The 18765-nt window shown below is 37.3% G+C and overlaps 1 protein-coding gene across 1 annotated transcript in view; it reads right to left on the reverse strand.

Moving 5' to 3' along the window:
* LOC136026228 (uncharacterized) overlaps window positions 1-17766 on the reverse strand; it is a 48966-nt gene extending 31200 nt beyond the window's left edge. The window contains exons 1-3 of the mRNA XM_065702564.1: window positions 17744-17766; window positions 13657-13724; window positions 11500-11650 (exon numbers count right to left, since the gene is read on the reverse strand). Coding sequence (XP_065558636.1) covers window positions 11500-11650; window positions 13657-13717 — 212 coding nt within the window. The 5' untranslated portion in view covers window positions 13718-13724; window positions 17744-17766. The remainder of the gene's footprint in view (window positions 1-11499; window positions 11651-13656; window positions 13725-17743) is intronic.
* Window positions 17767-18765: the final 999 nt, after the last annotated feature.

The following is an 18765-nucleotide window of genomic DNA, read 5'->3' on the forward strand; positions in this document are numbered from 1 at the left end:
ATGATATACGAATCATAATTCCTAAATGAATTATTGCGAAGCGACCTAGTCACTCCCGTTCGTTCAAATTACAATTCGAGTCAAAAATTGATCTAATGAATGGGATTGCAAATCCGCAAGCAATTGGTTTCGAAAAAATCCAGGTTTCAGAATTTTTATTTCTTCCTCCAAGGTGTTACAAATGTCAAGCCTATGGGCATATTTCTGGCGCATGCAAGAACTATTGTATTTGTTTAGTTTGCAGCGAAGAAGGACACTCTAGTTCTAAAAATCATCCCTGTTCTAGACAGAGTTAATGTGCCCTATGTAAGTCTACTGATCATCCCTGCTATAGCTACAAGTGTCCCGTAGCTCAATCTCTGCTAAAATAAATTTCAAAATAATGCTGCGTCCAACTTCGATTTAACCCATTCCTGATTTAACCCATTTGCTCAAGGAATATGATATAATTTGCCTCCAAGAACTTTTTTGTCAGCAGACAAAAGGGAATTGATCAAAGTCTCGTCGGACTACACTGTGTCTTTCTCTCCGGCAAAAGTAACGACAGCGTGTGGGTGCCCCTCTGACGGCCTCGCGATTTTGACTCGCTTACCCTGTGAATTAATGGAATCAGGTGATCATATTCTTGCAGAGACATATCTGAATACGTCCATAATGAATGTTAACCTACCAACAAACTACCAGCTCTTAAACTTCGAACCTCGATAATGTTGTTTCTTCCTTTACCATTAAATAAGCCGCTGTACTTCGTGAAGGCTACTACTCTGACCACTTACCTATCTGTGTGACAATTGGGTCTAATGTCGAAAGCAAACCCCACAAGAAGAAAAAATGGTTTCTGTTCAAGACGGGAGTCACGTTGATCGTCAGTTATTCATGTCTGAGTGCGACTTGTTACTCAACAAACCTAAAGGTCCTTTTCACCTTCTTAGTTCAGAATGCAGGTCTTATATTAGTGAGTGTGAGATCAAAATACGACTTACGACTTATCTTGCAGAAATTAACCACGCGCTTCGATGCGCGGAAAAGTGTGCAGTCCCATCTAGACGTCTTCACAAAAAGACGGAAGTCATCGGCTGGTCTAAAAATGCAAGTCTTGTTGCAGCCTGCGATTCAGCTGAATTGCGGCTCTCAATCTGGAACGAATCCAATAAACCGCGCTCCCTTATAGTAAATGAATCGCGTTTGAAAACGGAAGAAAGTTCAAAAGATTTGGAGCCTTTAAAGACCACAAAATAATGCTGATTCAAAACGATGTCCATAAGATAGCTAGTGATCCTTCACTTTTGTGGAAAAATTTAAACGCAGTGATGGTACTTCTGTCGGTAGTATTCCAGAAAAATGTTAGACTGATTATTATAAAAGTGAATTTTCGTCGCCTGACCTTTTTGCAGAAAGTAAAAAATGAAAAAGAGCTTGACTGTTTGCTTGCTAATTCTATGTATTCTGCTTTTATAGTGACGCCATCTGATGTTGAGTTTACTGTAAAAAAATTAAGAAAAAACTAATCTGCCGGTGTTGATTTAATATCTGCTAAATACTTCAAACATTGTAATGATCTTCTGTCGCAGCATCTTTCGTTACTTTTTCAAATGTCCATTTCTTCTGGTATTGTGCCTCGACAGTTTTGTATTGTCCAGATTACGCCTATGCCCAAATGAGGGACAAAATATCTCGATGAGTGTCGATCGTTTCGGCCTATAATCGTTTTCAACACTTGTTTTGAAATATTTGAGTCTATCATTATTAGTGATATTTCCTAAAAATGTTCCGTGCCTGCGCATCAATTCGGTTTTCAAAAAGAACTTAGTCCTGAGCATGCTCTTTTTTCCCTTTTTAAGGTTTTCGTAGCTGTGGAAGGTTCCGGGAATTTACTTGTACTTTGCGCACTGGACTTATCCAGAGCATTTGATTCTTGTATTCTGTCATGAGTGTGTTACGTTATGCATCTTTTGATTACATTCTGATGGTTGTAAAAAGTACTTGTTTTTCTTCATTGTATGAATTTTCTTATTTTTCGTCTTTTTTCCCCTTATGTTATATCCTGTCACTTAGGGGATCTGCGCCCCTTTTTGTTTCGACAAGTTAAAAATAAATTGAATTGAATTGAAGGAGCACACTCCTAAGACCACTCTACAAGAGTTCACTCCACATAGGATGTAGCGAGCATATTAGACTCAATCTATTGAGACAGGTATAATAGCCATGGGGACTAGAATGCTGGCACATTAATCTGAATCACTGCCATGCGGCCTCAATTAATTTTGGGAGGTTGCTGTCAAAGACTGAGTAATCTTCGACGATTGTCCAGGAACCATGGAAAGAGCATAGGAAAGATCGGAGGAACAAAACTCCATGTTCATAATGAAGGAAGGACCGCTCGTAAGCGTTTATATGTCATTCAAAATTTTTAATGCTTGGAACTTCTCTAACATGTTTTAGGAATGCAGTAGCTGCTGCGGTAAAAAATCTGATTAGCCACGAATGTATTGTACTTAGTTTACATGTCAAATGATGAGGCACCACCACCAAAGAAGAAATTCTGTAAAAATTAGAATATCCCCCTAATCTGAGCATATGATGCAAAATGCGCATCACATATTATTATGGAGAAACACTGATATGAATGGAAGGGGACTCGAGCTTTCAGATTACCTGGCTTAGCCAGCTTACCTTGGTTGCTTCAACTAGGGCTCAAGCCTTACTTTCATAAAAATAGGAAGAAGAGATGTTTTGAATCTTACAATAATCTCTTCAAAACTTGAGAGACTGGTAAAGAAATGGCATGTGAACAATCTTACGTCACTCTCTGACGAGCAAATAATAAGATACAAAATAGATATATCCCAAAGATAAAAGAAACTTCCGAGGTATAAAATAAAACAACTTGTACAGTTATAATCAGGTGCTAGCCGAATAACTTGCCAATCCTCCATATAGTAACCAAAAAGGGTCTATACTAGGAGGCAGAAGGAATTAGAAAGATAATGAACAGTGTGTTTCAACAGGCAGCCCGCAAACACTATTTGAGAAGACGGACCAGGCAGTAGTGTACTACACAAAACTCCAGAGGTAAGATCCCTTGAGACTCTAAAGATAGGGACAATACTCCAGAAGTAACAGCCTGAGGATTGTCCTACTTATATATCAGATGGAGATAGCTTAAATAACATGGTTTTATTTGAATTCAAGTCATACTACTTAATATGAGCGAGTGTAAAGAACTTTAAAAACTGTTTCATTGACAGGATTTTTTGTATATAAACATCTTGTTAATAGAGTATTACTATCAGTAACGAAACAAAACCTCAAAAATGAACAAGCGATCACAACATAATGGTTCTTATGTAAGTAATTTCGAATTATACATTACTTACCTATTAGTTTATCCTTTAAGTAATATAAAAAGCCAAATTTATAATAGATCAAAATTTACATTTAAACAATTTGATATTCCATATGTTTTCCACGAAGATAAACTTCAAACTGATGACGCTTGGAAAGCAATCAATGGAAAGCGCCCACCTGTGCGTGTGGGTATCAATTAATATTAGAGAAAGTAAGTTCATATCTTAATTCGGTAAAGTTATTTTTTGACAGTTTTTTTTCCGACTAGCTTCAATAATCAATTATTTTTAAATAGACATAAGTATAAAAAGCCATTAAATTGAGTAAATAGCGAAAAAATGATGATTGCAAAAATACTTGTATATTATTGTTGTTAGCAATTGAACCAAGTGCCGAGTGCCTGGGGGTCTGGTGACTGGTAATCGCAAGAATATTGTAAATATTGTAACAAGAGGATTACAACAATTCAAAACGCCACGTGCAAAATGCCGAGGGCCCGGTGGCTTGTAATTGCCAAAATATTTGTATATATTTAACAGCGGGACTACTATAATTAAAAACAACTTACGAAAAAAACCGAAAGTTCGAACTTTAGTAGATATCGTTGTTAGAAATCGGACTTTCTTTAATAGTCAAATATCTTTGGAAAGAAACAGTATAAAAAGACAGCAAATTGTATGCACCATGCAAAGCATAGCTAAGGAGTTTTGGATAATTTTCAAGGGTTTAAACGAGGTTTGAGAGGCCATAACACAGTCCTTTATGAACTTTAGCTTTGAATTCTTATATCAAAGACTTGAATAGCTTAATCAAAGGTTTTTAGATAATTTTCAAGAATTCAAACGAGATTAAAGATGCGGAACGGCTAGGTCTTTCGAAGTTAAATTTTCAGGGGGTTTTGGAGATGGAAGAAGAACTTAAAATATGAGTTGGGCAATATGAGGGTGTCTAAGTGGGGCTATACATACATATATTTTTATTATTGTTAAATAACGTTTTCTCCTATGCATAATGCTTTCTTTTCGTTTACATAGATGATGAAGGTAGCATAGATGAACATTAAAACATTTTTTATATATTCTAAGTCAATGAATATTCAAAATTACCAGAAGGACCCAGGGATATTGGAACTGAAAACCTAATAAACTTAGATCCCATAGCAGTTATGAGGGAACACGGATATGAAATACTGCGCCAGATATGCAGATTCTGGAGTTGTGAATGCTCTTGTCAACCTGGTCGAGAGTATCCCAACCCAAGGGCGATGCATGCTACAAAATGACCCCAGCGAAATTCGACAAGCCATTCACGAACATAAAGACACATTAACATACAAAGACAGGCATAGATACATGCAAACAAACGCTCAGTCACAAAGACATAGCGGGGGAAAGCCATAAAGAATCTCAGAAACACAAAGTCAGACACACAAATACACAAAGACAGGCATAGAAGCATGCGAACAGATGCTTGATCGCACAGACACCATGGGAGAGAGACAAAAAAACATAAAAACACAAATTCAGATAGAGAAACATACAATGACAACCACAGAGATATGTAAACAGACACTCCATCACACAGGCACGGTGGGATAGAAAAATAAAAAACACAACTCAGGCACAAAAACACGCAAAGACATGCACAGAGACATGCAAACAGACGCTCAGTGACACAGGCACAGTGGGAGCGAGGCAAAAACATACACAAAAACACAAGGTGAGACGCACAACACACAAAGACAGGCACAGATACATGTAAATAGACGCTCAGTCACACAGACTCGGTGGAAGAGAGACGAAAAAGCACACACAAAAACACAAAGTCAGGGCTACACATTTATACGTTTTTAATATTTTTAATTGTTGTTTTCTCCTATGCATACTACTTTCTTTTCGTTTACATAGATGATGGAGGTAGCAGAGATGAATATTGAAACCTTTTTTATATATCTAGGTCAATGAAGATTCAACATTAGTAAAAAGAGCCAAGAAAATCTGAATAGTGGAACTGAAAACACAACAAACTTTAGTTCCTATAGCCATTGTGTGGGAAGATGATGATGAAATACTGCCCCCCCCCCTGGTATGTAGATCTTTAAAGTCTAACAGGGATGCTCTTGTGAACATCCCTGTTCACAAGTGTTACGTTGTGGTCGAGAGTATCACCACCCCAAGGAACTTCATTCTACAAGATGACCTCAGCAAAATTCCACAAGCCATTGACTTTTTTGAAGAGATTGATTTAGATGCAATAATGGACTAATCGCTCACCTCCATATAGAAAGGAACGATATAATCCACTGAATATGTAAAGAGCAAGATCAATTGTAAAAACAAATATAACAACAGTTGACAGATCATTTCACGCTTGTGCTCCTACTATGTGTTGATTGTTAACATGAATGACTTTATTGACTCATTTCTCAATGATTCAGATAGTTAATTTTGAACAATTTGAATTGGAAACGATATGTGTTAATCATACCCCTCCAGAAAAAAAGGGCAGAACGAGGTATCGAACCTGTAAACATCCTTCCATTATCAATCCAAATTAGTCTTTTTTGGCGCGGCTGCATTTCGTAAAAGATGTGTTTTTGTTCGTATGTGAAGAAAATAAAATAAGAAAAAAACTATGAAAGTTATACCAACATTCGATACTTCAATTGTTAGTCCTATCTCTAGTGGCTTATCGCACAACTGTTGAAACGTGAAAGAGACTTTCAAGAAAATAAAAAAATATAAACCAACTAATAATTTTGGGCAACTTATGGAAGTCTGCTTTGCTTATATCAGCTTATAAGGCTAAAGTATTCTAATAACGTTTGTAAATTTTTTAACATTAATAAAAATGTATATATGTATATAAAAAATTGTTTTCTCGTAGTTCAGTTTGCATGTTCACGAAAGATATCATACAATCGAGAACCCAAACAAGTGTAAGCCTATGTTAGTAGAAGCGCCACGCGGCGTCCAATTTCTAACAGAGATTTCTACTAAGCTTCAAACATTTAAATTTCTTTTTTAAAGGCTTTTTGAGTTTTTGGAATCCCATTGTTTGAATATATAAAAATATTTGTGCAATCACCACTTTTTTGTGCAATTTACGCAATTTAATGGCTTTTCATACTCATGTCTATTCAAAAATAATTGATCACTGAAGCTAGTCGAAAAAAACTACCCCGAATTAACATATGAACTTACTTTCTGTCAAATTAATTGATACCCGCGCGCAGTGGCGGCCGCTTTAGATGTCCAAATTTGCTTATAGTTCAAACCAATAAGCTTGATTGCTATCTAAACGTCAGCAGTTTGAAGTTTACCTTGGTGGAAAACACACGTGATATAAAATTTTTCAAATGTAAATTTCGAGCTATGAAAAACTTGGCTTTTTATATTATTTAAAGCATAAATTAATAGGTAAAGCACATATAATTCAAAATTACTTACATAGGAACCTTTATCTTGTGATCGCTTGCTCCTTTTTGAAATTCAGTTTCAAAACTGATAGTAATACCCTATTATCAAGCTGTTTATATACAAAAAATCCTGTCAGTGAACCAGTTTTCGAAATTCATTTCACTCGCTCATATTAAATAACATGACTTGAATTCAAGTAAAAACATGTTTTTCAAGTTCTCTCCATCTGACATTTAAGTAGGATAGTCCTCAGAGCTGTTACCTCTGGAGTATTGTCCTATCCTTAGTGCCACGGGGCTTTCACTTTTGGAGTGTTGTGTAGTACACTACTATTCAAAGCCAATAACTGGTGGACTTCAGAATTAAGTCAAATATAAAAGCTGACGTGAAGGCTGTTAGAAATAGCTGTCCGGACGAATAATTCCGGAGACTGGGGTGCTTATTGGGAGACATTTAAAACCTCTGAAAAGGGAGATGAGGGCAAAGACAACTTCATGGATTTGTATGCATAGAAAGTATGTAGTGAGATGAAGCTAGTAATTGACTAATAAAAACTCCAAAAAAATACTACCGGACACACTTGAAAAGTATTACAAAAGATAGCACTCTCACAGTGGACCTAGAAGAGACCCTGAACCAGAGGCCCGAAATCAAAAGACCCCGAAGAAATGTTCTATACCATGTTATTTTATAAAATCAAACAAAGGAGGGGAGTTGGCGTCCTTAATTGTAAGGAAGGACTTGGTCAAAAACCTGTAGATGGTTTTCAGCCTTTTAAAGCCCCCTGGGGCCGATACGACATACCACATAATGCTTAAGAAAGGAAGGGAGAAAACACAAACCAAATTTATTTGTATTGCTAAGAGAAGTGTCGCTCTGTGCTATGTCCCCAGTGCATGGCTTAAGGCCAGAAGTGTTTTCTTACCTAAGCTAGACGAAGAGGATTACAAATTCTTGGTTTTACTGAATGATTACTTTGATTATGGGGCATTTTCTGGATTGGGGAGGGGTCCTGAGGGCAGTAAACGCCTAGAACCAGTAACTGATAAGGAAATGAGATTCAAGATAGGAGGCTTTACAGACATAGCGGTTCGCTAATTGCTGTGGTTGATGAATCAAGCCAAAGAATATGCCTTGGGCAAATTCCTTAACATAAAAAGAGTATTTGATAATACCACCTTTGAAATGGTCGTAGAAATGGCCATTGAGGAAGTGAATCTGGATAAATCTATTTAGAAATGGAATTCCCATGTGACCAGGAATCGACAGGTAGTTATAAAGTTAAAGGGAATCAAGAAATCAAAGACTGTTCGGAAAAGATGTTCGCAGGGGAGGGAGGATGTTAGACTCCCTATATATGTGGAACCTGTTCCTTAATAGCCTGTTGATTTATTATAACAGCAATATTAGTATAGCCAGGCATATGAGGATGATTTAGTGTCCCTATTGAGAGGAAAATATTTAAGAACCTTGCTTGAATTGGGATAGCATATACTGGATGATGTCCAAATATAGTCACAGAAACATAAGCTGCATTTAGCTAGCAGTAGTATATACCCAAAAGAGGAAGTGGCAAGTTTCCTTTGCTCTAAAATTATATGATCACCCATTATCCCCAAAGAGACAGGCGAAATACCTAGGGATGATCATGGATCACCAACTACATCGAACATTTCATTGTTTTTAAAAAGCACAGAAATGTCAACAAATACTGAGGAAAAGCTAGGGCTTGGCTCTGAATAAGATCATGTATTTATATAAGATGGCCATCAGACTGGCTCTGCCACATGAAATAGTGGTTTGGGCCAGTTCAACTCCAATTGCAAGCCACATAGCCCCCTAATAGTGATGCAAAGGCTAGCGTGCCTAATGATTGCACAAATATATCATGGAACAGCTACAGCATCTATGGAGATTATCTCGGGACTTCAACCCAGAAATTTTATAGAAGAAAAAACAATAAAAATTGCTGTTAGATTGCAGATAAATAGTTAATGGACCCGAAGACAGCAGATGCGAAATAAGAAAAGTAAAGAAAAGTTTGACATCTGTAACTCATTGTTTCAGTCCAGGGAGCTGCAGATTTGTAAGGATAATTTTATCCTAACAGTAGCCAGGAGAGGCCAGGTTACCATCAACAACAGGAAGGAAGTGGAGCAGGAGACAGAGCTGTTCCGTCAAAGTAACACCATACTCTATTTTACTGATGGTTCGTGCTTTGCTGGAAAATTGGGGACTGGAGTAGTAACATACCCAAATACCCCCAATATGTGGAAGGCGGTAATTACTTATCAACTTATAGAATTTGCTAGAGTTTTTCAGGGTCAAATGTTTGGAATAGAACGGGTAGTTGGAGGACTGTCAATAAAGGGAAGCATAGGAAAAAACACGTTTGTCTTAACTGGCAATCAAGCATACCTAAAGGCTGTCCAGAATGTAAAGAGCCGGCAAAAGAGAGAAATGGAATGCTATGAAGCCTTGAATAGCTTGGCATTCAAAAGAAACAGATTACTCTGACCTGGGTCACAGGGCACCGTGAAATAGATGGTAATGGAAGGGAAGATTAACCAGTGAAGGTTGGAACATCGCAGAGATATTATGGTCCAGAACCTTTTTCTCCATCTCTCATAGCTGCTGGAAAGCGGCGGCGAGCAGTTGGGGCAGATGGGAAGATGGAGTAGGAAGGTGGGATGTAAGGAAACAAAAGAATTACTCCCAAAACCCACTCCTTGACTAAATATTTTCTATCACTGATAGGGTCTGAAACGAAAATGCTAAAGAAGACATAACAGGTATGGAAACTTTGGGGAACACCTTTTTCGAATAGGGAGGCTGAATCCATATTATGGCAAACGTACGAAATGCCTACTGTGGAAACCGGAAGGCATCTGATAGACCAATATTCCTCTAAATTTATAGACCGACTTGAAATACTTCAAAATATTATTGGCAAGATATAAAACATAGTGACAGAAGATTAACTCCGACAGTTAGCAAGATATATGGCAAGGGTTAAGAGGCCAATTCCATTCTTAGCCCCTCAACCTTAAAAATGAGGCATGGTTTTGGGATTTGAGGGCAATGGGCCTTTTAATGCCAGCGCCTCAATCAAGAAGTAGTGGGTTCACCCCTTTAATAACAATAATAATGAAAAGACAAGTAAAAACAAAATTGAATAGCAATTCTAGCAAATTCCCCCCGTTTAAAATTTCCCTTGCAAGGTCATTCCAGGAAACTTTCCTCCCCACGGAAAATTTTTCCCTTAGGAAATTCCCCTGTATAAAACTCCTCCCACGAAAAATGTCTGTATGCTTCACAGTAAAAACTACTACATGTAAGCAATGAACCATTTTGCATAAGCTATAGCCCTTTAACCAAAGGCTGTGGGGGTGTTGTCATCTCCAGAGGCATAGTTATTGTGCCTTTCAACTATACTAAACCAAATGGCTATCTCAAAATTTCGATGAGATGATTTTTCGAAAAATGGAGCGTGGGAAGGGGGCTAGTTCCCCTCGATATTTTGGGGCACTTAAAAGGGCACTAGAACTTTAACTTCCGTGAGAATGAGTCTTCTCCTGATTTTATAAAACCATTGGTTCAATACACTCACCCCTGGAAAAAAAACATGCATCAGTGACAAAATTCTGACAAAAAATACAAAATTTCACTTTTTTGCGGGAGCTTATAAACTCACAGTAGGATTTTCTGATATGCTGAATATGACCTATAAAGATTCCTTGACTTTTATAGACTTTTCTAGCTGGTTCCCCCCTTTCTTTCAAAAACCAGGCAAATATTCTCAGGTTTGTACCTGATGGGTAATTGTGTGTAACATTTCCATGGCTGAAATTTTCCATGGTAGTTAGGAAGTCTCCGTGGAAGAGGGTTCAGATTTCCCGGCTCTATTAGAAAAACGATCAGGAATTAAATATAACAATTTCTCAACTCAAAACGAATAGCAACAATAAAAATTAAAACGAACAGAAATTATTCCATATATGACGGGAACTACCCCTCCTCAATACCTGGCTCTTTACGCTAAAGTTTGAATTTTTGTGCCAATTCTTTAAGGACGACTCATGAAATAGAAGAGTCATTCATATTTTGAGCAGAAACACAAGATTTCACTTTCTTTATAATTAATACAATATAACATTTTATCGTCATATTGCATCGATACTTTTAAGCAAGGAGAATCTGAAAATGTCACGAAAGTGGACAAGTCTCCTAAAATTTATGTCACGTTGCAACAATTATATAATGCTGGTTTTACTTTTTTTATTCATAGTACAGGCCAAAATAACAGTGTTTAATTACCAGAAAATTATGTTAAGGCTGGCCAAATCCAAAGTAAAGCTGAAGAATTGATAACTTTGCCAAGTTACGAATCATAGCGCAATATCTAAAAAATATTGCCATTTCTCTCTATTTTTTTCAAAAAGTTAACTGCAATTTATGAGACATGGTATGGAAAATCAACAAAGTTTAATTGCCAGAAAACTATTTTAAGTGTGGCAGAATCTGCAATAATATTGGATAGTTGACAGCTCTGCCAAGTTATAAATCATATTGCAACATTTGCGCAGCTGAAGTGGGATACAATGTATAGGATACTACACACGTAATAAAATGAGAAGACGTTTAATAGGCTAAAAATCCGGTAAATAAGGATTTGGAAAAATGGAGACGTGGCAAGTCTGCCAAGTTTTAAATCGTGTATTGCAATACTTACGCAATTCTTATTTTCATAGGATCCATCTCATTGTTTCTGAACGAGTCGCTGAGCAGGGATAACTTTTCGTCGAAGAATTTATCCAGTTCCTTAATATCTTCCTGATTCTCTGTCCTTACATTTGCTTTCCTAGGTGATGGCACTTCCGGGTCTGGAAGTTGTAAAATCTGTATTATTTGACAGAGGAGAAAAGACAGTCTGTGCTGATAGAGATTGAGAAACGAGTTTAAAGAAAAACGAACTGGGATCTTTTTTTCTCCTGATTTTTGAAAAGAACTTGAATCAACAAAAAATCAAATTAAGAAATTAAACGAAGTTAAACGCTATCTTTATTTTTAAGTCTTTCTTTCGATAAGAGCTGTAGTCAACAAGGATTTGAAGCATGAAATAACAAACTGTTAAGATAAATTTCTCACATAATAAAATAAAATCTTTAACCAAATTAAGCATTGCAAATAATCTCTCTCTAGCTACCTCTATCAAACAAATCGGATTTTCGCTCCACAGGTTATCCCCATTTCTAAAGATTCCCCCAAAAGTATAATGTTGTTTCATACACATTCCCAGTTTTTACCATTTCCTTTCTGTAAATTGGCTTGTTACCATTCTGTGCTGGAAATTGTAACAACAACAAAACGGGGAGGAGCTTTCTTCTCTTACTTTTTTGGACAATAACTTGAATCATCAAAGAATTCAAGTAAGAAACTAAGGTAAGTTTCAAAGATATATTTGTTGTTCGTTTCTTCTTAAAGATCAGGAGATTTAACGTGTGATATAAAAGAAGTTTAAGATAAAATTCTCAGACAAATTTCTCAAGTATTTCAACGTTCCTCTTGTTAGTAACCTTGATTAAAGAAACCGGATTTCGCTTCTAACAGTTTTCCCTGTTGTACACCATTTCCCCTAAGAAATCTTGCATTTTCATACAATCTGTCTTTTTTTGGATTCTTCGTGAAGTGGACCTATTCGGGTTCTATAATACGGGGTCCGTATTGCTATTTAGGGTCTTGATGCTTTTAAGATCTGTACCATTTGATAAAGGAGAAAAGACACTCTTCTGCAGATAGAGATTGATAAACCCTGTGAATAAAGTATGTCTGGATTTTTTCCCCCTCTTTTTCTTTATTAAATTATTCAAATCTAGGCTCCACTCATTTTCCTCACCTTTTAAGGTGATCCACAAATCATTCAATATTTTACAATTAAGGTACCTTTTTTTAACTTCTTTTTTCTAGAACTGGATTTGCTATTCAGGGCCTGGATTTAAAATATCTACTATTTGACAGATGAGAAAAGACAGTCGTTTGTATAAAAAAAAAATAGAGAAAAGGATATTACTTAAAACAGAACTGTTAGGTCTTTTTTTCCTCTCATCAAAATATTTAGACAGCAAAGATATGAAACAGATGTGACATGATACATTGACACTGCGGTTTTGACTGACTGCGATTTTAGGCTTAAATATTCAATTTAAAAGCCTCTCCCTCGTGCTCCGACTCCCCTTTCTCTCTCTTCTTTTCTATACATCTCTCTCTTTCTCGTTGTTCTTGTTTTGATTGACCTGTTTCACCCTCTCCTAGTTTCTCTCTCTCTCACTCTTTCGTCGTCTTATTCTTCTTTCAATCTGTCTTTTTGTCCCATATCTCATTCTTTCTTTCACTTTCTTGGTTCTTTCACTCTTCTCTTTTCTATAATGCTCCTTCATTCTTCCTCAGGCGCGACGAGGAGGGCCTAAAGAGGCTTTAACCCCCAACCCCCTAAAGGAAAAAATTACATTCTGTTTTCAAATCTTATTTAATCTACTCGGTTTTATTATTCATTCCTTAGTCCCTTCTCAAAACTTGCATTCAAAGGGCTAAAATAAACTTAAAGTAATGCCTTGAAATACCGTTTTTTTCTAAGGAATTTTCTAAGCTTTCCGTTGGTTGAACCAGGGACCCCAGGTCAGCCCCCCATAATTATTTTCTGACTATGCCACTCTTCTTCCTTCTCTCTCTTTCTTTGTCTTCTTCTTTTACTCTGTCTTCTTTATTGTCGCCTGTCTCTCTCTCTCTCTCTAATCTATTAAATTGGTCCCCAATCAATCAACTGATTAGTCAAACACTCGCCATTTCTAATTGTATTATTAAACTAATCATGTTACTAAATGAAACTTACCTGTAGCAAGTACTTGATAAACTACATTCAAAACAACAACTAACGTGTATTCGATTTTCATTCTGAACCTGAAAAGAAACGTTTAAAAACATTAAAATTTAGCTCAAATTCAAATAACAGATCAAATTGCCTTATACAAGTCACTAAACTTAGGTGAGGGGAAAATAAAATTACCCTTGACAGTGGTCCAGCAGTGCTTTGAAGTGTAGGCCCTTTCAAACGCTGCGGAGGATTTGTGGTCCAGCAGTGCTTTGAAGTGCAGGCCCTTTCAAACGCTGCGGAGGATTTGTTAAGCGTTTTCCAGATGAATTGTCCTAAAATAGTCCTAGGGTGTTTACCTATATCAGACAATAACCTGTACAAGTATTGTAGGTGGAATCTACTTCTTAGGGCCTTAATGACGAAAGATAGGGCTTTTTAGCGATCCGTCGAAAACACACAAGAGAATGAAATGATCCATCCGACGTTCCGGACCAAATGAAAGCATGTTGTCCACTAATTGGGTAGGAAGGAGTATAAAAGCTGGATTTAAAGGGAACTGGAGCTTCAAGGAAGGAGTTGAGAGTGAGACCTTGAACAGGTCGATGCTGAAAAGATGCATGCGCAGCTTATTGACTTCAGACAGTCTGGTGCTGCAGTGAGTTATTGTTAGTAGTTGTAGTAGAAAATCATGACCAGGGAGGGTCGAATCCCCACTATAGAAAGGGTATTGAAGCAGTTATTACGAAATGAAAAAGTATATACATTTGAATAGACAAAATTCAAAATACAAATTTGAATCTAGCAAAAAAATTAAATCGGCTTTAGGCCTTAGATGAAAATTTGTATTCCTTATTTTGAAACTGCTTCGTAACGCACTTACATGCAAAGAAATTGAGAAATTAACATCCAGTTTTCTCTTGACAAGAATCCATTAAGCATAATATATTCCTGAACGCTTTCAAATTTTACAATGACTATTTTACTTTGTCATCTTGAATATGCTCTGTAATGCAGTTGCATTAAAAAAACTGAAGAAGTAAGTATAAGATTACACTTTATAAGAATACTTCACATTTAACACAATCCTAAACACTAAGCAGATTTTCTTCATTATTTTGAAAATTCTTCGTGATACTGGTTCATCCAAGCAAATCTAGTATGTGTTCAAACCTTGGACATGGTTGACGATAAATTTTGAGGGTAGTATAACATTTTTGTCAGTGTTTTCACGTTCAACCGTGAAAACGAAAAGCAATACTATTTGCTTCAATTTAAAGACACTTTTCGTCCGCAAAAACTCAAACTGTAACAATCTGCTAATCCCCCAAAACAACTTCACCTCTAGAGATAGTAATACATTCTTTAACTTTTTAGCGGATTTTTCAGCCACATTTGTTTCTTTTAAATTAGGCACCTATTGCTACCAGAAACTACCCAACTGTATGTCAGATTTTTTCATTAAAAATTGGTTTCGTGATTTCAGTTATTTCAGTTAGCCCATATATGACTGTGTAAATTTCCACTTAATCAATTCTAATCCCAAAAGTTTCAAACAATTAAAATAATTAGCTCAAAGATTAAAATAAATTTCGGGCCCTGTTGGAAAAATTTGGCACTTTTTTTTAGCCCCCTTTGCAAGAGGAGAGACCAATCTCAAAGGGACAAATCCTTTGGATAATGCTTTGTACATTAGTCCCCTTGGCCGGGAGACCTGTAGCTGTAAGTTCCAAACTGATCAGGGGAAAAAATTGTGGCTCATTTCCGGCCCCTAACCCCATCCCTTTCCAAATTTCCAAATGCAGAATGTCGAGGATTTTTTTGACCAAGAAAATAATCCCTGAAAGTTTCACGCCACTCGACTCCCAAGAATCAAATACCCCCCCCCCATTTTCTCACTATAAAATGTATCTGTCTTGCAACCTTATCCTCTTACGGACCTGATGTAAATTCTCGTGGTGAATTTACTAAGCCAATAAGAAACCACTATTACCTTAGGTCCACGAAGAAATTTCCCGGGGAGAAGGTACCATAGTACTAAGTACCATGAGTTTTATTTTGTTTCTTTCATATCTTTATTGTGTTTTTTTTAATTTTCTGTTGTTTCTTTGGAGCATGAGCCCCCCCCCCTAGTGGCAGCCATGCACGCCCCCTAGTGGCAGCCATGCACTGTTAAGCTAACCCCCTGAGAACAGTTCAGACAAATGTGGAAACCAGGGGCACAAATAAAAAAAAACCTATACGAATAAAAACATCATTCATTTCACGTTTCAATTCATGAAATGTTCGTGGAAATGAAATTAGTCCCAATATGAACTCTTGGAAATTGAATAATCTTTAATTTCCTAATCCTCGCGTTTTAACTTTAATCAAAAGTTTAACTTGATGCACTTCAAATCGTCATTTTCTTCCATGTATCTCGGGTGGCACTTGTTTAGCATATGTTTGAAGGTCAATAATCACAGGTAGCGCAATAGCGCTGCCTAAATGAGGAGCGATGTGGGCACAATGTAATTTTTATTTATTTTTTGTTTGTTTTTTCTTTTAGACCAGGGCACTTCGTAACAAAGGAGTTGTCGTAGAAACTTCGAAAAGGGCTCATTTGATTGGAAATTGCAAGGGCTTGTGCCAGTTTTGATAGTCGAAACTGATTGGAGGGCAGCTAACACGTCCAATGAAAATTTGAGGTAGCTGTTTTTTTTTTCAACATAGTTAAAAGGTCCGGAAATTATGTCTTTGAGGATGACATCCCCCCAGAGCCCTCAGAACAAGGATTGTAAGTTGTGCCCTGGGACATATAAGGTTCATATAGAAAGGGTGATCGTATAAGCTTTGGAAGGGGTTCATTGGATTACTAATCAGAAGTTTTATTGCACTTTTTGAGATTCGGAGTGATGGAAGGGTGGATACCCCGCAACTCGTATTTTCCCAAAGTACATCTGATAGAAATTTTGAGATGGCAATTTGCTGCCATAGAAACTTCGAAAAAGGCTCATTCGATTGGAAAATTGAAAGGGCTAGTACCCTTTTTAACATCCGAAAGTCATTGGAGGGCGACTAACCCACCTGTCACGCCCACGATTTTCCCTAACGCATCCAATCAAAATTTTGAGATAGCCATTTTGTTCAACGTAGTTAAAAGGTCCAGAAATTATGTCTTTTAGGATCCACCCGCTTCCCCCCAGAGCCCTCATGGCAAGGGTTGTAAGTTATGCCCTAGGGGTACATAAGCTATATATAGAAGGGGTGAGAGTATAAACTTCAGAAGAGGATCATTGGATTTTTAATCCGAGGTTCTAGCTCTCTGTTCAAGATTTGGAGTGATTGGAGGGTGGATACCCCCCCCACCTTCGTATTTTCCCAGAATGTGCCTGACAGAAATTTTGACATAGCCATATGTTTTCGTATAAACTTTTTTTGAAACAAAATTTTGAGGTAGCCATCTTGTTCAACGTAATTGAAAGAACTGAAAATTTTATCTTTAAGGATGAGAAACCCTCCACAACCCTCAGGGCAATGGCTATAAGTTATGGCCTGGGGGTATATAAGGTATATATAGAAAAAGTGATCGTGTAATATTCGGAGGGGGCTTATTGGATCGGTGATCAGAAGCTCTAGTGCCCTTTTTAAGATTGAGGGGGATTAGAGGGTGGACAACACCCCCCCTCCCACATACACACACACACACCTCGTACTTTCCTGAAATGCATCTGATAGAAATTTTGAGATGGTCATTTGTTGTCGTAAAAACTACGAAAAGGGCTCATTCGATTGCAAATTGAAAGGACTAGTGCCTTTTTTAATATTTGAAAGTGTTTGGAGGGTAAATAACCCCCTCGCACGCCCACCACTTCCCCAAACACATCCAATCAACATTTTGAGATAGCCATTTTGTTCTACGTAATTGAAAGGTCCATAAATTATGTCTTTGAGGATGACACCCCGCCCTCAAGCCCTCAGGGCAAGGATTGGAAGTTATGCCACGGGGACATATAAGGTTTGTATAGAAAGGGTGATCGTATAAATTTCGGAGGGGGGGGGTTCTCATTGGATTCATCACCTAAAGTTCTCGGGAACATTTCCTCTGTCAATCCATTTGATTCCTTACCTAAATAAACAACTAACCAAATAATCCTCTGCGTCTCCAAAGATCGGGCAAAAATAAAGACCCACATAAATTGAAAAAAGCGTAGGCTATTTACTGCAAGAAACAATAGTTTCCATTAAGTTTTGCTCAAACTATTCATACCTCGACAAGAGTACTTTTTATACTAAGAAATTGAAAAAGCCGGCAAAAAAATACAGATTGTATTAATCTAATCAAAAACCGAAGTTTCGCACCCACATCCGTTTCGTTTCTTCGAAGGAGAAAAAATAGAAACGGTTCCATCTTGCAGTCTGAAATTTTATTTCCCCGAGTTTTGTTTTCTGAAAAATTGCCCAGGGTTTATGACTTAAATATGATCCAAACCATGAAAATAAATTGTAGATCAAGGTAATGCAGTTTAAAGTACAAAGGACAGCGAAAATGAATTCTGATTGTTTGAATTGTTTATGTGGAAACGTACACAACCATATACATCATCAAAATAGGAAAAATCGGCACTTGAATTTTCTTAATGAAAAAGACGCATACGTGACGGAAAAGCATTTTTCCGTAGCTCAAAGTGACAACAGTGACCAAAATACGAAACTGCCCTGAAAATTTCATGATTTTCAACAACAATAAAAAAAAAACCCTGAAAGAATCGCAGTTTTCTGGTCTGAATAGGAATAAGATAAGTCTAAGGGGATATAACGGTTTTGCCCGCCAGTACAGCCTCCCTCTCCAGGCATCGGCCAAGTGACGCTTTCTAACGTTACTGCCCACGCCTTCTAATACCGGGGATTTCAACACAAACCATCATAAAGGAGCCTGCCATCGCCCATATGAGCCATATGTCCCCAATACCACTATACGCCCTCTGTGCAGCCAGGCTGGGTATCAGGGTTAATAGTCTCTACGTTCCGAAATGCAAGGAGAAAGGGTTGTTTCGCTTTCAGAAAAAGTGTCCGGGCGGTCCATGGTCGTCGTTTGTGAAGCATGATCAGATCCAAGACTATTCGTTGTCAATTTTCAAATCATTCTTA

The sequence above is a fragment of the Artemia franciscana genome, chromosome 4 (assembly GCF_032884065.1).
Source record: "Artemia franciscana chromosome 4, ASM3288406v1, whole genome shotgun sequence".
NCBI classification, from domain to species: domain Eukaryota; kingdom Metazoa; phylum Arthropoda; class Branchiopoda; order Anostraca; family Artemiidae; genus Artemia; species Artemia franciscana.